This window comes from Crotalus tigris, unplaced genomic scaffold (assembly GCF_016545835.1).
Source record: "Crotalus tigris isolate CLP2741 ecotype Arizona unplaced genomic scaffold, ASM1654583v1 scf7180000024388.1695876, whole genome shotgun sequence".
NCBI classification, from domain to species: domain Eukaryota; kingdom Metazoa; phylum Chordata; class Lepidosauria; order Squamata; family Viperidae; genus Crotalus; species Crotalus tigris.
In genome coordinates, this window is record NW_024100558.1 from 468,345 (window position 1) to 491,736 (window position 23,392).

The window sequence follows — 23,392 nt, forward strand, 5'->3', positions numbered from 1 at the left end:
AAAGCAGTCCCGCAGAATGCTACTCAAACATTATGCTTGGCCTGAAAAAAGAAAAAAAAGCTCCTGCACTCTTTTCTATAAAAGTTCTCTTCTGCTAGTTCTCCCCACTTACCTTGATCCATGTTGATCCTGGGAAAATTCCATAATGTGACCAGCAATCTCTCTCAACTGCAGGTTTGGATACCGGTTATTACGGAAGTCTTCGAGCAGCCTGCTGCGGCCGGAGGGCATGACATCGGACATCCCATAACGCAAGCGCGAGGATGGGAAGAGGGTACTGCTGGGACTGAAGAGACTGGAAGCGCTGCTTGCACTCCGGTACTTGGCTTCAGCTCCAGGGGCAGCAGAGATGTAACGGCCACTTCCATTTGTGAGACCTCCTGCAAGGATTTTTTTTTTTAAAAAAAAGTTAAAATACCAGTGGTAGCTTACATGACTAATAAGAATGCCTCAAGCTGCCAACACATGGAAACATTTCCCCCAGGCTGTAACCGAAGTGGGACAGATTTTTATCTGGAAAAAAAATGCACATGTGATCATTCAGTGGTTGGTTTTAGTCATAAAGGCAAGCTGTGGTTTCCATGTCCTTTTGAACCTTCGCCCCTTTCTTTATTGGCCCCAGAGGTGATTAGTCAGTTCCTACATCTAGCTTTAAAAAACTCCAATGGATGAGGGCTAAAATGAGATCGTCCTCCCTTCACAAGAAAGCACCGCCAGAGAAAACCAAGCTTCCACTATAGCTTTGCTGCTGCAGAATGAGCTTTACGTAAGTGATCTAAGCAGGTGAGTACTTTTTACTTTTTCAGAAAAAAGCATAATCAGGGCCGATCACTTAACAACAGCATAACTTCGCTGCTGCTGCTGCTTTAAAAAAAGCTACTAGAGATTTCAAGCCCAATAGTAGGCAAAGACACAAATTCTACTTTGAATGCCACTGATGATACTTTTTTATTGGAACATCTTACATATTATCCTATTCTTCTCCACCTTTCTATTTGCTAGCATATGCCCTTGGAAAAAAGCATTCTGTACAGATTCACTAGATGAGTCTCGATCAATACACCAGCCGCAATCTGGGTGTGAAATTACGTTATCTATGACCTACAAGTGTGCAACCCTATCAAGAGCCAAACGTGGAACAATCCTGGATCCAGTCACTGTTTACTGAGATGCCGTCATATTTCAGACCAAGAAAAGGGCTGGAGTTGAAAGCCAGTTAAAGGTTAAGGCTAACAAGATTAAAAGGATAACAGTTTAGCATTCACAAAAGGAATATTGTCTAATATTCAGATTCTGCTGTTATTTCTGTTTGAAACAAATAAAAAGCAGCTTTTAAGGATTACAGATCATTTATAAGATAGAAGTCTTCAGTCTTCTGAAGTTCTTTAACTGGGCCAATCTTGCTGGGCCCACAAAACAGTTTTTTAGAGTGGGGTTTTAAGAAGGAAGGTTCCTAGCCAGTTCAGTTCAGAGTTCTTCTTGATGTCCTGTCATCTAAGCAGGAACACCTATCTACCCAAGCAATATAGCATAACAATAGATAAAATGGGATCCTCTCAATATTTTGAATTGGCTGTTCTATTGTTAGCCAAACCATCTAGAGCAGAGGTCCCCAACCATTTGGACACTAGGGACCGGTTCCGTGGAGAGAGGTTTTTCCACGGACTGGATGGAGCATGTTTTTCTGTGCTGCCTGCATCCCGCAGCCCAGTACTGGTCCAGGGACCAGGGGTTGGGGACCCTTGATCTAGAGGACAGCAAATTTCAAGCAATGGTCCAGATGGGAAACAATGAGTGGGGGCAGTCACAGCTTCAACCAAGATGCAGATTTAACATGTGAGAACAGCAGTGCCCTTACCAAGATTTAAGCTTGAAGAAGAGCCATGAGAAGATAAAGATGGTGGAGGAGTCTGAGAATGGCCAGGTCCTTGACTAGGTAAAGGCATGCCTACCGGACCCGGTGAAGAAGAAAAACCAAGGCCATTATAAAAGCTATGTCCTATAGGAGTCAAATTGCTGGATGTCCTCTTGTAGAGATCAGTGCTGCCAGTGAGGGAATCTCTGCGAGAACCGCTGCCTGTGTTGGAATTGGCAACTGAAACAGAAAGGAAAGGAGGTGAGGAGTGAAAGGTCTCATCAATAAGAAAAGGAGGATACTGGGAAGGAGGAATACCTCTGGGTCTAATTATCAAAGCAAAACTGAAAGATTGGGAATTATCTCCTAATGCTACTAGAATTCTTTCAAATTAACAGAAACAGGCATGACAGAAGGTGTCTAAATTTCAAATAGCACTCTCCACATTGAATAATTTTAAAATATTTTTTTTAATCTGAAAAAACTCTGAAATCAAAAATCTTACTGGAATGCCAGTATCCTGTTTTACACACTCTTTTAATTTTCTCACATGAGATTTCTAGAATTGAGGGATCAAATTACTGATAGGGATGTGGCATTTCTCTGAGATTTTCTCCAAGAAAGATTTATTTTTCTCAGTCACTTTCTCAGCAATTTAGCAAAGAACCAGTGAGATGTAATGGTTGAAGAAGTGAGATTCAGAGGGCGGAATAAAATTTACTGGGAAACTTTGGCTTAGTCACAAGTTTAACGTAATACTTTCAAGGTAGGTGTTTAAATAGGATGGGGGAGGCTACAAAAAAGGCTAGGAAAATGCAAACAAATAAACACAGCAATAAATATTCCTTCATATACGATATCAATGAACTGAAATGTAAGTTGTGTTAACACACTGGACTAAAGTCATATTTATTTGTCATATTTAACAACTGTCAATCTACCTCACAGAGGGACCTGTGTGATTTATTTGATATGACTGTGTTGTCTAAACCTAATTCTTGAGACACCCTGAGAAAACTGTGTCTTTAGTCCACTGTGTAAGCCAGGAGTCATGTCCTAAAGGATCTTCACTGGATCTATGGAGAACCGGGAGCTTTATTCAGAACTGACCTACATCAAATTTCCTATTCCCTCCTACTGTGGCAAGTCATAAAATGGCTGTTGTTTGCTTTACTTGGGGAGAGCTGCCACTCCTACCTGCTGTTCCGAAACCTCCCAGCGCAGACCCCAGGGTAGCACCAAGGGAACTGCTGCTCCCAAAGCCGAGGGAAGTGTTGGCAGGCTGGGCAGAGCCCTGAGAAAAGAGCGAGCTGCTCTGCGAATTGCTAGTGAGGGAATTGTTGCCGTAAAAGGAGCTGGAGGCCAAGTTGCTGGTGGGTTGCTGCTGCGGCTGAGGCTGTTGAGTCCCAAGAGGTCGGAAGGGCCCGCTGGTCGTTCCTGCTAGGCCACCAGCAGCACCGTTGGCTGAAGCTGCAGCAGCTGCAACCGCTACCACAGGGAAAGAGAGGGGGAAAACATTAACAAGGCAAAGAATGGGAAACTTCAACCAGTCTGAATAAATACAGCTTATTTAGTGACCGTTCAAAGTTACAAGGGCACTGAAAAAAAGTAACTTATGACCATTTTTCACAGTTATGAGCTTTCCAACCTCCCCAGAATCATGCGATCAAAATTCAGATGCTTGATAACTGGCTTGTATTTATAATGGTTGCAGCATCCCAGGGTCACCTGATCACTTTTTGCAACTTTCTGACAAGCGAAGTCAATGGGGAAGCCAGATTCACTTAACAACCGTGTTAACTAGCTTGTCAACTACAGTGATTCACTTAACAGCTGAAGCAAGAAAGGTCATAAAATGGGGCAAAATTAACTTATCAAAGGTCTTATTTAACAACAGAAATTTTGGGCTCAATTGTGTTTGTAAGTTGAGGACTACCTATATGGCATTTATTTTATAGAATGCTATGTATCCAAATTCATTTCCAGGAAAGGCCATCAATAACATTTATGTATCACTTGGAGCAGTAATTTCTAAACTGTTGGGAGAAGAGTGTATCACACTGGCAATCAAATTAAATGATTTGCCATGATAGCAAAGCAGCTTTCCACATAACAGTCCCTACCTTCCTTTCTTTCTAGTGAGTTTGTAAACAACAAAGTACTTTTACTGCTGTGGCACTTTAGAATTTGCTTACATACAAACCAGGAATCGTGCTTTAAAATAAACTCTAGCTTACTAAAACAAAGCATAAAACAATCACCTGGTTAATATGTAATATTAAGCCACAGTAGGAAAGATTAGCATAACATGATTTGCAAACCTGCCCTCCCCCCTCCTTGTATCTTAGTGTTATGTGCAAATTTAGCCACGATCGATCATTCAAGAAACACTCGATTATTTTCAATTGAAAAAATCCTAGCTAAATATGTGTGAATACAGCCAATTCAAGCTTGGAAGACGGCACATTCAACACTTAAACTAGAATCCCTGCTTTATATGTTATAACTTAAGAATCACATGCATAGAAATGAAATGCCAATTTGGTCTGCATGAGGGAAGAATGCTTGGGCCCAGTTTGCTAAATGGGGACAACACCTTCTTGCTCACAAACATGCTAGGCAGGACTTGCCTTTTCCATATTTAACAATATCGTATTTCGTGTTTTCTATGGATTTTAAGTCCTATGCAACCATCAGTGCTCCATCTGGATTTTGATACCCATTACACCTGACAGTTTCACAGAGCTGCTGAAATGGACGATGCATCTAACTACGGTGCTCCCACAGAGAGTACCTAAGGAAGACTTGCCTGCTTGTGCAGCTGAGGAACTGATGAGGACAGGGGCAGGAGCCACCAGTCGTACCGGAGCCCCAAGGCCATTCCTTGCACCTGTATTCACCACAAGAGCACCTGTTTGGTCATAATAGGCAGCCGGAGCCAGGACTGGGTAACCTATGAAGACAGATGGGACCGTTATAAGGAATCGTCTTTACAATACTGGTGGATTTTTTGTGTGTGTGTTTATTGCCCTACACACACACACACACACACACACACACAAACACACACACCAATTCTTCTGGAAATCATAAGCTCCTACCTGGCATTCCTGCTGCCAGCCCCTGCCCAAAAGCAAGAGCTGAATTCACGGCTGCTGCAGCCACTAAAGGATCTGTCTGCTGGCCCTGTTGGTTCTGATTTGGGGTCAAAGGACGCTGGCTGGCTCCTCCCCGGAGAACCTGGGAGAAAAGCAAGGAGGTATCAGGTATCAGCACCATCAAGAGTAGAAAACATGTTGGAAATGTAAAAAAGTATATGGAACATATTATCATTTATGGTGGACATGCCCAGTTGCGAAAAAATACTGGACTAAAATAAGAAGATGGATCGAAGAAATAATAGACCAACCCGTAGACTGGAAACCAGAGATCTTTTTGCTGGGTATTTTAAAAAAAGAAAATATAGTAAAGAAATACGGTACTTAATTCTACATATAACAACGGCAGCAAGAATAGCATGCGCACAATTCTGGAAAAATGAAAATATGCTATCAGAGGAAGAAGTGATAAGAAAAATCCTGAACTGTGCTGAGATGGACAAATTAACAAAAGAGATAAAAGAAAAGGAAGACACAGAGTACTATCTAATATGGAACAAGTGGTACGACTGGTTGGAGACTAGAAATAATAGAGAAGAATAAATGTGGAAAGATCAAAAGTGGAAAATGTGTGTATAATAATGTATTATTAATAATAATATGTATTATTCTTAGTATAAAGTATAGTATGAAGGAAGAAAAATGCAAATAAGAAACAATGGGGCAACAAATATTCTAAAGAAGAATAAGGGGGGGAAATGTAAATAATAGAAGATTACCGTTACGAAATTGCTGTTAAAAAAAAGGGAGGAGTATACACTGTGTGTGTATGTGTGTTATGTTTTGTTTTGTTGGTTTAAAAAATTAAAAATAAAAAAAGTAAAAAACAACATGCTGAAATTAACATAGAATATCCCTTTTTATTTCTTATATTTGGGAACCCATCTCCCCTAAAACACCTTCATTGAATGTCATATATATGCAGAATCAAAAATGGACGATTTTTTTTTTCTGTAGAACCGGAAATGTAAAAGTTGGGCTATAGGAAACATTTATTGGTCAGTCAAACCTTGCACGCTTTTATAAAACCTCAATTTTTCAACTGTTCCTCATCATTCCTTCTAGACTCCCATGATGGTCTCCAGCATATCAGTTTATCCTTGTCTTTGCTCTGGTCTATTGCCTCCCAATTCTCTAAGAATGTCTCACTAGAAATATAGATTATGCTTAAGTCTACAACTCTGCTTTAAAGCATGCCACTTCTTAGGGCTGTTTTTATAAAAGAATAAAAAAATCAGGAGGGGTGAAGAACGTGCTGGGCTGTAAGGGAAATGTTGCTAAGGGACCGGAAAAGGTTTATTTTCAACAGCGGCACCGATTCCTGATTTCACTCAGAAAAAAGTTAAAAATGAAATTTCCTTTATGGAGTATTTCTAGCCCGAAATGACACCATTGATATGTATACCAGGATTTTCATGGCTGAGTATAATTAACTGAACTTAATACTCCTCATCATTATCCATAATCAGTCTTAATGGATTGCTGCAAGAAATACAAGGTATACATACAAATTCATGAGTACCACAATGAGAGTCTGTCCTATTTTATTTTAGTTTTACATAGCAAGTCATTATAATAACAATTTGTAACTGTTTTTATATATGGGAACTTATAAAAATACCTAAACAAATTCAATAATATATCCATGTTCATTCAGCAGAAAAGAAATGGTAAACTTTTATCATAATAACAATGTGTTGTTTAAGAAGGTCCAGCTCAGCTTATTTGAGTCCAAACAAGATTCTCATTATGGAACAATGTTCTCAGTGAGGGCAAGGGTGTCATCACTGCCAGACCTTTGAGTTCAATGACTTGGAAAAATAAATTAAACTGTATTTCCTTATCCTCCCATGGCTGAAACCATACTATCAAATGATTATTTGTTGCAATCAAATATATTATTCTGCCAAACCCCATGCCAAAATCTAGACAGATAACCTTCTTTTGAGGATAGATATGCAAATAATAAATCAGGGTTAACAAACCGAATTCACACAATACACTACACCAAAAGCACTTTACAGCTTACAGCCTGTAAATGAGAATTTCAGCAAATATTCTTGGCCATATTTCCATCATTCTTCTCTGCCTCTCCTCCTTTTATGCACACACCAGGCTTTCTTCCTCATAATCAAAGACCAACACACAGATCCCATTTATCGTTTCAGCCTTGGAACTATTTATTAAAAGAGTCTGCTACCACTGCAGACTTGGCTCCAATAGGAGACTGCTCAACAAAGGCGCTGTCTTTGAGGCAAGACTTCTTACCTGCTGTTGCCCTTGCTGGGTCTGCTGTGAGGTTTGTTGATTTGAGGAGTTTGTGGCAGCAGCAGCAGCAGCTTGTTGCTGGAAAAGACTGGCAGGATATACTCCCCAGGGAGCTACTCCATAATATTGATGCGGGACAACGGCAGGCCCTAAAACACCAACAAAGGACTGGCTTTATCTTTTACTAGTTGCATCATAGGGATTTGTAGTTCAAATTAATCTGCCACTAACTGAACAAGAGAAATAAAGAGCTAGGTAGCGTAAGTGGAACCTTATCTGGCCCAAGGGGAGAGGGGATAAAGAAGGTAACCCTGCCACATGCCCAATTTTTTAAAATGATCCAGTTATGGGCAAAAATAATAGTACTTATTACCCAGAACAAATACTTGCTTATTGGCAGATATATTTCATCTGAGATGCCTATACTTTCAGTCCAGAAGCCCAGGAATACAAACTAAGTGCTCTAACTATTTAAGGGCCTGGACAAGCTAAACAACATACTTGGATCAGTTTTGTTTCCCTGGTCTCCCCCTTCCCAAACCTCTATAACCAGCCACTCTGGAAGCCAAAGCAGGGGAAGGCAGCAAGCCGGGAAGGATACTGTGACTCAAGAGACAAAGCTAATTCTGTGAGACGTAAGGAAGATAGTCCCTTGGAACCTCAAGTATCTGCAGAGTGGGGGAGTGTCCCAGAGGAAAGAGCATGTGAAAGCAACTCACCTAAAGTTGCAGCTGCCGCAAGTCCTGCTGCATAGGGATCTGTTCCTGGTGGAGCAGCACTGATGATGTAAGGGTTGGGCACAAAGGCAGCAGGAGCTAAACCTGCTGAAAGCATACCTGTCAGTGAAAACAAACTTGGCTAGCACTGCAACCCTACTAAACAACTTCTGCAGTGTTTTGTGTGTGTGTGTGTGAGTGTGTGTGTAAGCAACCTATCTCTGATCTAACAGAACAAAGGATTCAAGGCATTAAGACAAGAGTCTTAAAATCTAAAGATCTTCTGTTGAGAAAACTACTACTCATTTTGATTTATTATTAAAAAAGAGCTTAAAATGTGTTCTTTCCCATTTTTTAAATAATTACATAGAGCATTTTATCCACATTTGATTTTTTTGCAACAGTTCGATAAACCCCCATAATAAGGCATATATTCTTCTGTTTGCCTTCGGTTCTCGTTCAAACATTATCTGAGGCTATTTTAGGAGGAATAGGAGGCAGGAGAATGTGTTTCTCAGTTAAATCTTTTAAGTAGCTTAATTCACATTTGGCTCAGAGGCAACAAGTCCTTCCAATAAAAGTTCTCATTATAGACAAACAGTCTCAGTGAGGGCAAGAGCATCATCACTGCCAGACAGATCAAGATAAGGATATAAAAATCCTGTAAAATCATATAATCATTTCTGCTTTATCCTCTTTCTTGAAACAAATGAACACCATCTTCAGAGTTACTTAACAAAGTGATAAATGTAACATAGAAGGTGATCAGATTTTTACCCATTCAGGATCTGAAGGCTTACCTATGTGTGGCTGATGAGCAGCTGCTAATGCGTATTGCTGTTGTTGGGCTGCTGTCAGTTGCTGGACAGCAAGTGCATTCGGTCTTTGGAACAGCTGAGAAATAAGCAATTAAAAAATAATAATTTTACAACTTTACCCCAATGCTCTTAATGCCAGGAGCTCATTTAACCTAGAGTTTCTTTCTGCCCATAAATGCTATCCCTGTCAAATACAATTGTTGTTTAGTGATTGCCTCGTACAACAACTATTTGCAGTGATGAAAACGTAACTCTGTGACCAATCCTCACATTTACGACTTTTGCAGGTCTATAAAGCAAAGGAACCCCTTTATGGATTACTGCCTTGTCGTGGCAAAGGGGCTTGTGTAACTCAATGAAGCTATAAGCTATGCCATGCAGGGCCACCCAAGACGGACAAGTCATAGCAGAGAGTTCTGACAAAATGTGATCCACTGGAGAAGGAAATGGCAAACCACTCCAGTATCTTTGCCATGAAAACCCCATAGACAGTACTAAAAGGCAAAAAGATATGACGCTGGAAGAAGAGCCCCTCAGGTTGGAAGGCATCCAATATGCTACTGGGGAAGAGCAGAGGGCTAGTACTAGTAGCGCCAGAAAGAATGAAGCGACTTGGCCAAAGCCGAAAGGATACTCAGCTGTGGATATATCTGGTGGTGAAAGGAAAGTCCGATGCTGTAAAGATACATTCCAATTCCAAAGAAAGGCAATGCCAAAGAATGTTCAAACTATCGCACCATTGCACTCATTTCACATGCTAGTAAAGTTATGCTTAAAATCCTATAAGCTAGACTCCAGCAGTATGTGGATCGAGAACTACCAGAAGTAAAGGCAGGATTTCGAAGAGGCAGAGGAACTAGAGATCAAATTGCCAACATACGCTGGATCATGGAGAAAGCTAGGGAGTTCCAGAAAAACATCTACTTCTGCTTCATTGACTATGCTAAAGCCTTTGATTGTGTGGATCACAACAAATTGTGGCAAGTTCTTAAAGAGATGGGAATACCAGACCATCTTATTTGTCTCTTGAGAAACCTATATGCGGGTCAAGAAGCAACAGTGAGAACTGCACGGAACCACTGATTGGTTCAAAATTGGAAAAGGAGTCTGGCAAGGCTGTATACTGTCGCCCTGCCTATTTAACTTATATGCAGAGCACATCATGAGAAAGGCAGGGCTAGATGAATCAAAAGTTGGAATTAAGATTGCCGGGAGAAATATCAACAACCTAAGATATGCAGATGATACCACTCTAATGGCAGAAAGTGAAGAGGAACTAAAGAGCCTCTTGATGCGGGTGAAGAAGGAGAGTGCAAAAGTTGGCTTGAAACTCAACATTAAGAAAACCAAAATCATGGCATCCGGCCCTCTCAATTCCTGGCAAATAGATGGGGAAGAAATGGAGGTAGTGACAGATTTTATTTTTCTGGGCTCAAAGATCACCTCAGATGGGGACTGCAGCCAAGAAATTAAAAGACGCTTGCTCCTGGGGAGGAAAGCTATGGCAAATCTAGACAGCATTCTAAAAAGCAGAGACATCACCCTGCCAACAAAAGTGAGTATAGTCCAGGCCATGGTTTTCCCAGTTGCAATGTATGGCTGTGAAAGTTGGACCATAAGAAAGGCTGAGCGCAAAAGAATTGAGGCCTTTGAACTATGGTGCTGGAGAAGACTCCTGCGAGTCCCTTGGACTGCAAGGCGTTCAAACCGGTCAGTCCTAGAAGAGATCAACCCCGATTGCTCTTTAGAAGGCCAGATCCTGAAGTTGAAACTCAAATACTTTGGCCATCTAATGAGAAGGAAGGACTCACTGGAAAAGGGCCTAATGCTGGGAAAGATGGAGGGCAATAGAAGAAGGGGACGACAGAAAATGAGATGGCTGGATGGAGTCACTGAAGCAGTAGGTGTGAACTTAAATGGACTCCAGAATATGGTAGAGGACAGAAAGACCTGGAGGAATGTTGTCCATGGGGTCGCGATGGGTCGGACACGACTTCACAATTAACAACAACAACAAAAAGTGAAGGAAAGCTGAAAATAAGCACAGCTGCCATTTTGCTGAGTGACAGTGGCTTAACAACTAGGCCACTGGTCCCAACTGTGGTTACTTAAATGAGAGACCCTGCAGATTCTATTAAATGGCAATTCTTGTTATGCCTAAAACCTGCCATTCTTTTTAAGGCTAATGGAAGTTCCCATGCTACCTCCCTCGTTTTACTCTTTCTAGTCATTTCCCTCTTTTTTTCCAATCTCTACTATATGGTCCCTGAGTGATAATTCAGTTCGCTGTTATCAAACTTTAGGATGCATTTATTTGTCAAAATTTCCCTAGAAGGTACTTGTATCTATTGCCATAATAATGCTACACATCACATCGGGCCAGGTTGAAAAAGGCATCTAGGTCGATAAATGTAGTAGCTACCTGTTGTTGTGAGTTGTAATCAAATAAGCCCACGGTTGCTGCAGCAGAATCCACAGGTACTTGGGTGCCAGAGTAATCAAACTGAAGTGGCTCCATGCCGACATGCTCCATGGGATCCAGAGGGACACTCTGGGATTCTATATTAGAGAAATCCTCCACAGGCTTGGCACCATTAGTACTAGCTAGCTGGGCTAAGCTTTCTGATCCATTCTGGTTTGGCCCTAAAAGATCCACATCACTGGCAGAGTTCTGACAGTTCCCTGGTGTCCTGCTGAAAAAGAATGGGGAGGAGCTGTTTTCAGTTTCTCCTACGTACTTCCTATACACTTTATTTAAACTCCATAGAAACATGTATACTTATGTGTTACAACACACTCTCCTTAGTTGGTTTATATATGGCTTCTCTTTTCTTTTGTATTATAAACGTCTTCAACCCAGACATGGTACCATCTTGGAATTCTCTCCCAAGATAATTTTATTAGTGACAATAAAATCTGAATGCAACACAATAAGGTCTTACAAAATTATCTTGTTCAATTAACGATTCAATGCAGCTGCCTACTTCTATGTGATCTCCCAAACCACAACTCCCAGGGTTCTCAGTCAATAATCCTAGCTTACAAGGGAAGGGGCGTTGTCTTACCAGAACGCCTTTTCTTAGCATGGAGATGGAGAATCCACCAATGGGTTAGCTCTGTCTTCCTGCCCATTAGACTAAATCAGTCAAACTTGCCACGCCCATCCTGGACCAGGACACACCCAGTCTTGACGAGGGCGAAAACTAATGACGACAGACCCCTAACACTGGATCTGACGGACCTAAAGGGGCAGGAGTGGATTCTCCATCTCCATGCTGAGAAAAGGCGTTCAGGTAAGACAACGCCTCTTCTCCAGCATAGGAGATGGAGAATCCACCAATGGGACATACCAAAGCCTCATTGTCCCTGTGGGAGGGAAGCAGTCAGGTCTGGTGTCTCGTCCCTAGGTACCACTTGTTGGAGGACCCTCCGTCCAAAAGAGGCGTCCGCAGAGGCAAACCTGTCCAATTTATAATGACTCACAAATGGGGAAGGCGAAGACCAGCGTCTGTCGTAAGTGTGAGCCAAACTGGTTCCTTGAAGGAGGACCCTCTGGCTACCGCTGGTGAGACCGTAAGGAGAGACCGTAAGGTCTGGGGAGGGACCCTTACCCTTTGGTTGGAGGAGCTGGTGCCCAACCTTTGGAAAGGGAGCAGGAACCACTGGAGGTTCCTGGAATGTAGTCTGACCAAGGTACAATCGCTATACACAAGATCATCTTTCCCAACAACTGGGAAAGCACGGCCAGTGTCACTACGCTCTCCCTGTGGACCTTGAGGACCAGGGCTCAGATGCTGTCCTGACTGTCCGGGGAGAGGGAGATCTGGCAACGGTCTGTATCTATGATGGCCCCTAGGTGCAGGAGACGGGTTGAGGGAACTGTCTGGCTCTTTTGAAAGTTCACCGAGAACCCGTGGTCCTGAAGGACCCTGATGGACAACGCTAGGTCCGACTGGACGGCCCAAAGGGAGGGCGACTGGATAAGAATGTCATCCAGATAGCATTGAATGCATACCAGTACCAGTCTCAAGTGTGCGGCAAGCACTGCCAGGATTTTGGTAAACGCCCTTGGAGCTGACAAAAGGCCGAACAGCAGGGCTTTGTATTGGAAATGATGGCCCAAATAACAGAACCTGAGAAACTGCCGGTGATCGGGGAGGATGGGAATGTGGAGATATGCTTCCGTGAGGTCTATGGACGTCAGGAAGTCTCCCTTCCTTATGCTGCCCAAGATGGACTGGAACGTTTGCACCTTGAATTTCCTGTACATGATATGTGAGTTCAGATCTTTGAGGTCGAGAATCACTCTCCATCTTCCCAAGGCTTTGGGAACCACAAAGAGGATGGAGTAGAAACCCCTCCCCTGTTGACCAGCTGGCACTGGTTCTATGGCCCTTATCTCCAAGAGGTGTCGAAGGGCCTCGTGCGTGAGGCCCTTTTTAACTTTGATTGCGGGCAAGAAATGAAGCGCCCCGGTGGGTGGGACAGGAATTCCAGGGACAGACCGTATCGGATGGTTTGGAGGACCCAGGAGTCTGTGGTGGTGGCTTCCCATTGGTGGGCGAATAGGGATAGTCTGCCACCTATGAGAGGCACTTTCCAAGCGTCACTTGGACCTTCTAAAAGGACGACCCCCCCCCCGAAAGGGCCGCTTGCCCTGGAGCTGCTGCCTAGATCTAGAGCCCAATCTGTTGGACGGGCGGTCCTGTCTGACTGTGAAGGAGCGGGGGGGGGGGCTGCGTGGAACCTGAGCCTGTCCCTGACCGAAAGGACTGCCTGCGGGCGTACGGATTAGAATGCCTGCCAGCCCGCCTGCTGAGGTGGGTCATCACTTTCCGCTTATCCTTATTTTCGGTCAAATAAGGTGCTAGGGCCTCTCCAAACAGCTGACCACCCTGATAAGGGGCCGAAGCTAAACGCCACTTGGATTTGGCGTCAGCCTGCCAATGTTTGAGCCACAGTAGTCGTTGTGCTGTGACATTGGAGGCTATGGTCCTGGAAGAAAATCTGGCTGCATGCAGTGATGCATCAGAGACATACTCTAATGCTGCAACCAGTTTACTCAGTTCTTGGTGCATGAGTACCTCCTCCTGCGGGATCCTGGATTGAAGTTGACAGAGCCAGAGGACAGAGATCCTGGCAAAGAAAGATGTGCAAGTGGCCGCTTTTACCGCCCACACCGCAGCCTGGTGAGTCCTGCAGAAGGTCAATTCCCATCTCTTATCCTCAGTCTTCAACGCCTTGGCCAGATTCCCCCAACACCACAGGCGAAGAAAAGAGAGGGGTCAAGGGTTCATCTACTGTTGGCACCTCAAGAGCGTCAGCCAAGTCTGGTGCTGCACTGAACAGTTTCCTGTCCATTCCTCCCAGGGAAGGGAAGGTGCTAGGTGAAGCCCATTGTTTCCAAATCGTGTTCAAAAAAAGAGGACAGGGGACATGGTGTTCAGTCACGACAGATTCAGAAAACACCGGATTTGGATCTGAACTGGTTGATGGGCCCGGTTAAGGAATCCGATCAGAGCCTATGTTAGCGGTAATGCTAGCCTTGCGAAGCAGTGGCAAGAGTGCCGGGTTAAAGAAACCCCCAAATGGCAGGGAGGCAAGGGGCGGGTCCTCTTCTTCCGACCATGGAATGTCAGTTTGATCATGCTCCGCAGGGGATGAGGCTCTACTATGGGAAGATTGGGGCGGTGAGGGAGGACCATGGTACTTGGGTGCTCCAGACTGGAGAAGATATGATGGGGTCATGGATGCAACCGACTCAGGCCTAGGCATATGGTAAGACCTGGCAGCGAAGGCCTGGTCAACTGCCTATGAGATTAGAGCCTGAAGGTGTTCAGTGGAAAAGGCTCCTGGAGGCTCAGCTATCCTGAGCCCGGCAGCTGTGGGAGTGTAAGTGGCCTCTGGGCCCGACTGTGGGGCCCAGGGCGCCGATGATTACCAGGTAGGTGTCTGGATTGTGAACCTCCCCAGAAAGAGAGATGTGTGTAGGAATCCCCGCCGGGGACCAGACCCCCTGAGCCGAGGGTAGAGGGCCCCAGTAGGAAGTCAAAGACCGAGGTCTCTGCTCCACCCCTGCCCTGGACTGCTTCTGCGCTTTGGAAAATTCCCTCTCCAAAGCCTGGTGCCTCCTGCTAGCCTGTTTTTCTGCCAGCTTGGTTTCCTTCCCAAAATGGTCTTTGCCTTGGCCTTGATCTTGCCGGCAGCCTCCTGTTTGGAGGACTTATGCCCCTTTTGACTAACGGGCAGAGAGGCGGCATCTTGAGATTGGGGCACCTCGGTGTCCTCCATCATGCAGTGAGATATCTCAGGTAGTGCTGAGAGGGAACTCAGGCCTATGGAGCCAAGTGCAATTTATGACAAGACTGTCTGGCGGATTAGACTAGTACAGTTGGATACTTTGATCCAACCTTCTCCCCTGGCTACCTGACCGGTGATTGCCCGTTGGAGAACCGGTCGTATTTACGGCCACGGCAAAATCGCATATGCGATGACAGCCAGCTTGCTCGTAGAGCGCTAGGTGGTGACAAGGCCAAGCGTCAGCATGTTCGTACGGCGGGTTGAATCTGCGGAGGCAGCAAAATCACATACATGATGACAGCCAGTACACGCGCAGCCCACTTAATGGTGGCCAGGTGATGAATGAAGCACCAGTTGAGGCCTATGTTTTGGAATCTATAGGCCTATTGGATGATGTTTGTGTAAAACACCCCTATTCTGTTTATGAGGAGTCTCACTTAATAAATGGAGTTGTATTTGTATTGAGAGAGAGAGAGGCCTCTGTCGCAATAAGAGACTGAACCCTCACTTTTGAAGTTGGAGGCAAGAGTTGCCACTAGGCCCTGGCTTCCCAGCGAGGGATAGGCCTTTCAGCTATGCTGGCCATTCAAAATGCCGGCCACGGTCACCACTGCTCCCTCTGGATCAAAAAGGAGGGAGAAAGGACAGTATGAAGCCAGGCAAGAGAGGTAGGCTGAGGGCAACTGTAAGGAAATGGTGACGACGGTCACGCAGCTTCCAAAATGGCGGCTGCATCAATCAGTTATGAAGGGCCAGCAACAAGGCCGCAGGCGACCGCCTGCGCGATGTCCTGGAGGCGTGAAGAGAACACCGGGCCAGAAAGAGGAGCGAAGAGCAGAAACGACTACAAGGGAAGCTAATCAGCGACAGTTGCTGCCACACAGCTGCCAAAATGGCGGCCTCAACTATCCGGCCGCAAAAGAAACCACTCAAGGCTTCTAGGAGACACAAGGGAGCTGAGGGGATTTCCCGGCTGAAGCGCTGATCCCAGCGCCGTAACAATATGAGGGGGTGGGAGATCGGAAGCCTCCGATCTCACCAGGGTAAGAAGCCCTAGCCCTCCAGCAGGGGAACTGAAGAGGGGGTTTCCTGGCTAAAGCGCTGATCCCAGCACCACAACGATGTGAGGGGGTGGGCGAGTGAAGGCCTCCACTCTCACCAAGGACTAGGAGGAGCCCTAGCAGTCCAGCTGAAGCAGCGCTGAGCCCAGCGCTGCTGAGCTGACCGAGGGGATTAAGGGAGAATCCACAAATGAAAATAGATCTGTACAACCTGCAGCTAAGCTGGGAGCCAAACTTGTCATGCCCGTCTGGGCTAGAGACTAAGTCAAGACTGGGGGCGTCCTGGTCCAGGACGGGCATGGCAAGTTTGACTGACTAGTCTAATGGGCAGGAAGACAGAGCTAACCCATTGGTGGATTCTCCATCTCCTATGCTGTAGAAAAATCTACCTGGCCCTTTCCACTCTTCCAAGTTGAAAGTCCAGGCTAGTAATTTGGTAAAAAGTAAAGGTTTCCCCTTGTCCAGTCATTTCTGACTCCAGGGGGCGGTGCTCATCTCTGTTTCTTAGCCAAGGGAGCCAGCAATGTCCAAATATTTCATGGTCATTGGTCAGCATGATTACACACTGTGGCACATAGAACCCCATTACTTTCCCACCGATGGTACCTATTTATCTACTCTCATTTGCCTGCTTTCAAACTGCTAGATGGGCAGGAAATGGACCAAGTAACAGGAGCTCACCAGTTGCACAGAGCTTGAATCTCAAACTTGGGCAGTCAGCTTTCCAGCTGACAAGCTCAGTTACTGCTGAACCATCATACCCTCTAGTAATTTTGTAATACATTACAAACTTTCCACAAACTGGATTTGGCTACATTTCTACATAACACTGAATTATGTGCATACGTACCCACTCCTTCTGGAAGAAGGAATTGGAGAAGCACTCCAATTCATTTTCCTGGTTTGCTGTTCATCAATGAAAACAACTTTAAATTAGGATTTTTATTTATTAATCACATTTATATGGCTGCCCATCTCATACAAAACAACTCTGGACAGCTATGTAAACTTAAATTTTCTGATCAAGTCAACCAAAATGCCAGGTCTTGTAACCAGTTTGTTTAGCAACTGATTAGAATTTATTGTTGCTAAGCAAACTGGTTACCTGGCATTTTGGTTGACTTGATCAGAAAAGTTAAGTTTACGTAGCTGTCCAGAGTTCCTTTCTCCTTAGAGAATATTAACCATGATTTGGCATTATGAACTGCTGCCCTGCCCAGCGCACATATGGAAACTTACGTACCTAAAATCTTTTGCATCTGCATCAATTCCATTTTGCACAGGTAAACCGTTAGCCTTGTCCATTACGTCTCCCTCTTCCTTCAAATCACCTAATTTATCGCCATCAAATGTACTTTTATTTTTCTTGTCTCCTTTATCATTGTCATCATTCTCTGCATCCCTTGGCCCCTGTGCAAAGCATAGAGGGTTGCTAAATTTTGCATAAACCATGTCAGAAAATTCGATTATAACAATTCGGAAAAATTCTGCATCATAATCTGCATATCACTTATAAGTTTAACTACTGTTTTAATTCAGTCCTATTTAATTTTACCTTATTTCAATGTAATTTTGGGGTATTAAGATGATGATCCACTCAAAATTGTTCCAAATACAATGACAGTGCATCAGATATATCCCAAATAAATAACTGATTCAAAAACAGCAATGCCATAAATAATCTAGTTATTACTTACAAATCCTCCTTTTCTGAGACAGGAATCCCCAGGGGATGAACTCAACACATATTCTACCATGCTAACGCCGAGCCCACCACTTTCTGATCGTGGAGACAGCACTGAATTAATTTCATTATTCACATGAAAACCTTGACCAGGTCGTCTCTGAACCATGATTGGTTGGGAAACAGAATGATCTGTACAAAAATAACCACAACAGTCACAGGTTACAATTTCTCAAAAGAGAAATTTGTTACCAGCAAAATATTTGGGGTCTGCAACATATGATTACTTCCCACTTATCCTTCGTAACCTATTATCTACTCATTAATTTTATCAACTTCACTTTTCCCCCCCTAAAAGTCACCAAAGATAATGTTCAATTAAAAACATCTACTAAACATTAGCATGAAACCTAAGGGCAAGGAGACATTGTCCTATAGAGTAAAAGCTACAGTAATCTATGACAAATATTCCACATCATTTCATATAAATTAATACAGAAAAGTATTTACTATCTATTTAAAGCACAGACAGGAAGGAAGCTAAACTCTTTCCTCTTGGCAGGTGTTTCAGTGTCAGATGCTGCAACCAACAATACCCATCAACCTTGGCTCTTGAGGGCCCTCCAGAAATCATGTTAAATGATCAGCAGCCTCAAATAAAAGAACTGGATGTTTCAGATATCCTGGTCATAAATTATTTAGGGATTTCAGAGTGGAAGCAATATACTTTTCCAAGATGGTGCAATGTAATCTCTGAAAGGCATTCCAGTCAAAAAATACCACCCCATGAAAAAGGTTTTCATTCGGGACTTCCGGTGGATCTGCGCGGCGATGGCGGCTACTTTCTAGCCGTCCTCCTGGGTAAGTGTAATGAATCGCTATGAACAGCATACATCAGCTGTTCAGCGGCTCAAAATCCCCCTCCCGGGCAAAGGGGGGGGGGAAGAGGGTTGTCTGAATAGTGGTAGAGCCTCTTATGTACCCCCAATTTCTTTTTTTGGGGGGTGACAGAGTGCTCCCACGGAGTTCAGACTGTCTCCGCTTCCCAGCTGCTTTTGTCCCTAGGGACAAAACAAGCCGTTGCAATCACCTCCGCGCTTAAAGGGACCTGGTGAGTTTTTTTTAGAAGCGGACAGAGTTGATTAGAGGATTTACTTTTTGCTTTCTTTGATTTTATATGTATTTTAAGTTTAAAGGTTTATTTTCATGTTTATATTCTCTCCTTTTACTTTTTACTTTGTGCTGAAAGGGAAAGTAAAATGGCGATCGGCAGACTTTCTAGCGTTTTTTTTTTCTGGGAAGCTAGAATGGCGATCGGCTTCTTTTACTTTCTCTTTTCTTTTCTTTTTAATGATTGGATGGATCTTAGAAGCATTATTATTTTTGTTGTTTAACTTTTTAAACATTATTGTTTTTGTTTGACTTTTTTGCTTTGTCTTTTGTACTTTTAAAAGGCAGGCTTTTTGGTGTTTTTTCTCCCCCCCCCTTTTCTTTTTAATGATTGGAACGGATATTTTAATTCCTTTTTTCTTTTTTCTTCTTTTCTAACTCCCTTTTTTTATCATTATAAAGATTTTCTTTTGAGGGAGTTATGATTTTTTTGAAGGAATTTTTGTAATTCTCAAGAAGGAGTAAAGTTTTTTTTTTTTTTTTTTAAGATGGCTCCAAAGCGTCCAGGGACTTTTACAGTTCCTAAATCAATAGTTTCACCCTCTTCTGTGGTCCAACCAGCAATTGTGAAGGATTTGCAAGACATGATGGGAAATGTTACAATTCAAATTAGGGCAGAAATGAAAAAGATTTTAGAGGAAAATAACAAGATTTTGAGGCAAGACATAGTTTTGGCTTTAAAAGGAGTTGCTTCTGTTATTGAAAAGTTGAATTCCCGTGTGGAAGAAGTAGTTGAAAAAGTGGAATTAATGGAGGGAAAAATTGAAAGTATGGAAAAGGAAATGGAAAATGAGATTCTTATGCTTCAATATGGACAAATGGAATATGCCTTAAGAATTAGAGGCTTGGGAGAGTCCTTGCAAGGAGATCTGAAAGAGATGGTTGCAAAGGACTTTGCTGTGATTTTGAATAAAGAAAAAAAGGAAATACTTAGTGAAATTGAAAAATTATTTCGAGTTAATTCTGTGGTGGCAGTGCAAAAGAATTTGCCAAGAGATGTGGTAATTTACTTTGGGAAAAGATCTCTACGCAATGAAATTATACAAGCTTTTTATAAGAAGAGATTTCAAATTGCTTCACAAGATGTTATAATTTTAAAGGAGATCCCATCTAAAATTTTAAGAAGAAGAAAGGAGTTTGCTTTTTTAGCAAATGAACTTAAAAAGAGACGAATTTCGTTCAGATGGGATGTTCCGATTGGAATGGTGGTGAACTACCTGGGGATATCTTATAGACTTAATACTGCTTCTCAAGCAAAAGATTTTTATACTTCGGTCTTGGGGGTATGTTCATCGTCATCTATTAAGTTTAAAACCTTGGAAGAAAAGAATGTAGAATTACAGTTTGAAGACCCCAAAATTGGGGAACCTTTGCCTGAGAGATCTCAACACGTTCAGATTGAGGAGCAGAAGATAACTTGTGTAGCACATAACTGTAAAGAAAAGCAACAACAGAAGAAGATTAAGGAAGTTTCACATCTAGTGGTTTCTGAATCTGTGGGAGAAGCAAGACTTATAAAGCCTTTGGAGCAATCTTCAAGGATGGAATTGTTGTCTGAAATGAAAAATGGGAAATCTCAGCTTGAGGAGCTTCAACAAGTTGAGAGGAAGGGGCAGAGGACAATTCGTGCAACATATAATTGTAAAGAAAAAGACCAACAGAATAAGGAGTTTAAGGAATCCCCACATGTATTGGCTTCTGAGTTGTTGGGAGATCCAGAAATTTTGGAGCAATCTTTAAAGCCAGATCTCAAAGCACTTCTCTTGAGTTTGATAAGGTTAAAGACGAATATTCAAAATTAGAGAATGATAAGGATGGAGAATGAAAATGGACAATCGAGATTGATAATAATAATATCAGTATGATAATGGATGGAGAATGAAAATGGACAATTGAGACTGATAAGGATTGTGTTTTTTTTGTGGATGGAATTTGTTATTGGTGAAGATTTAAATGTTTAATGTGTTTATTGTGGATGGAATTTCTTATCGATAAAGATTTAAATGTGTATAAGGGATTTTTTAAGTTTTAAGTAATGTTTAAATTTGTGTTTTGGGGGAGTTTATAAAAATGATAATATTAGCATGATATTAGAAGGTTTGGAGTATACTATAATGTGTTTAGTGTCTGGGTTTATTTTTTTTTCTAATTATTATTATTACTATTTTTAAGATGGAATTTGATTAAATGTGTATAAGGGGATTCTAATGTTTAAAGTTTTAAGTAATGTTTAAATTTGTGTTTATGTTTAAATTTATGTTTTGGAGGGAGTATAACTCGTTTAACTAAATATATTTAGATTTGTTTATGATTTATATTAGATTTTATATTATAGTTATAGATGTTCAAAGAAAGTAGTGCTTAAAATTGTGTTTCGGGAGGAATTTATATAGAATGGTGGATAATATTATAAGCATGATTAGAAGATGTTCAGAGTATATTATAATGTGTTTAATGATTATTACTTTTTAGAGATAATCTATTTAATTTAGAATATTAAGATTTGTTTAGGATTTATATGTGTTTTAAGTTTTATATGTGTTTTAAGTTTTTTCTTTTTTTCTTTTTTTTGAAATATTTTGGATAAGCCCGTAATCAACTCAGGGAGGTCCAGGGGAGGGTTAGGGAGGTTTGGGGAGTTGGGGGAGGGTACGGGAGGCTGGGGGGGGGGTTGGGGAGGGGATTTGTCTTGTAAAATTTGAAAAATTTTCAATAAAAAAAAGAAAAAAAGAAAAAGGTTTTCATTCTGCCTTTAAGGAATTTTAGCGCAAAGAAATTAATGTTACCCCCCCCTTCAAGGGCTGCTGTCAGCCCTGACCTTTTTTTCATTTCCTTAAAAAGTGTACCCAAGATAATTCGCTATCCTGTATTATTCCCTTAATCAATAAAATTATACTTAATTTTACAATAACTGGCAGCTATGGACCACTTTTAAATACCAAATGTTCTAAAGTATTTTAAGGAAACAAGAGAAAGAGAAGTCTAGTTGTAAAACAGAAATAACATAGATTTGTCCAGAATTATTTTAAAATCGGGGTAATTCAAAATACCTGATGTCCCCCAAGCGCTGTCTCTCCACTGATCACCCAAAAATATTCCTTTTGGTCCATCTTTGCTTGAATCATCAGATTCCCAAAATTTTTTCCCTGGCAAAAGCTGCTGTAAAATAAAAGCAGAAATAATGCAATGTAAACATTAGGACAAAGATAGAAGCTTTAAAATAATGCATAGTTCTCATCTCTCTGTCACCCTTCTTCACGTAACTAATAAATAAAGCAGATTTCCTAAGTATGTTAGGACTGCAACTTCTTCCCAGAAAGGTGTGCTTGGAAATTGCCCTCTCAACACCTGGAGGGGTAGGAGTCAGGTATGTTTGTCATTCAGCATTTCAAAGCAAGGTGGGGGGAGGGGGAAGACAAAGTGAATTAATTTTGGACAGAAAAAACATCATTACAGGTAGTCTTCGACTTAGAAGAATTCGCTTAGTGACAGTTCAAAGATACAATGACACTGGAAAAAGCCACTTATGACCATTTTTCACATTTACAGCCATTGCCAAATCCCCATGATCGAAACTGAGATGCAATTAGCTCATACTGATGACAGTCGTAGTGTCCCTGGGTCATGGGATCCCTTTTGTGACCTTCTGACAAGCAAAGTCAATGGGGAAGCTAGATTCACTTAACAACCATGTTACTAACTTAACAACTGCAGCGCTTCACTTAACAACTGTGGCAAGAAAGGTCGTAAAATGAAGAGAAACTCACTTAACTAATGTCTTAACAACATACATTTTGGGCTCAATTGTGGTTGTAAGTTGAAGACTACCTGTACTATTCTCTATTCTTTGCAAGGAAGGAGGCAGAAATACTCCCTTGAATTGCAAAGAGAAGGCAGACACTCTTGAGCAACATGTCCAATAAATCACCAAAATAATTCAATTTATGGGGCAGGTCTAGGTCAGGCACAGCAGGCCTAGCAATATCTTTTGCTCCAAATTTACAAAAGTTTTGATGACTGTTAGGCTTTATTTAGGTAATAATAAAGTAAGGCAGAGTTGGGTGGAATAAAGTTGAGTAGTAGGGTACAACTAGGAAACTTTTCAACAACAACAGAAAAAAAGTTATGGCACAGTTAGTGAGGAAATGCTTTCTAAAAGGGAGCTTATTTATAAATAAGTGTATCAAGAGCAGTATGACAGTAATGCCTTAAAAGAACATACAACTAATTTAAGGCCAAAGAGTCATGTTTACATGCCAGTATTTACATACAGTGATGACATGATTATATAGCTATATACTCATACTAGAATGAACAATTAAAAGGCCAAACACAGCCACTATGCAGGAAGTGGTAAACTTT

The 23,392-nt window shown here is 42.1% G+C and overlaps 1 protein-coding gene and 2 non-coding genes across 14 annotated transcripts in view; all 3 read right to left on the minus strand.

The window, feature by feature from the left end:
- The window catches only part of PUM1 (pumilio RNA binding family member 1), a 119,347-nt gene that overhangs the window by 22,438 nt on the left and 73,517 nt on the right, over nt 1-23,392 (minus strand). For 4 of the 12 annotated variants that reach the window (XM_039329161.1, XM_039329156.1, XM_039329153.1 and 1 more), the window contains 12 exons: nt 22,081-22,189; nt 17,874-18,052; nt 17,420-17,586; nt 11,238-11,508; nt 8,798-8,891; nt 8,001-8,117; nt 7,282-7,430; nt 4,957-5,095; nt 4,665-4,808; nt 3,053-3,343; nt 1,859-2,095; nt 113-380 (listed from right to left, as the gene is read on the minus strand). In XM_039329161.1, the coding sequence (XP_039185095.1) occupies nt 113-380; nt 1,859-2,095; nt 3,053-3,343; nt 4,665-4,808; nt 4,957-5,095; nt 7,282-7,430; nt 8,001-8,117; nt 8,798-8,891; nt 11,238-11,508; nt 17,420-17,586; nt 17,874-18,052; nt 22,081-22,189 (2,165 nt within the window). The remainder of the gene's footprint in view (nt 1-112; nt 381-1,858; nt 2,096-3,052; nt 3,344-4,664; nt 4,809-4,956; nt 5,096-7,281; nt 7,431-8,000; nt 8,118-8,797; nt 8,892-11,237; nt 11,509-17,419; nt 17,587-17,873; nt 18,053-22,080; nt 22,190-23,392) is intronic. The other 8 variants (XM_039329165.1, XM_039329155.1, XM_039329163.1 and 5 more) reach the window with 4 other exon arrangements.
- Nucleotides 6,724-6,808, minus strand: LOC120301656. The gene has a single exon (XR_005554970.1). It is a non-coding gene; the product is annotated as a small nucleolar RNA SNORD103/SNORD85 (small nucleolar RNA).
- Nucleotides 8,544-8,632, minus strand: LOC120301657. Its single transcript, XR_005554971.1, has one exon. It is a non-coding gene; the product is annotated as a small nucleolar RNA SNORD103/SNORD85 (small nucleolar RNA).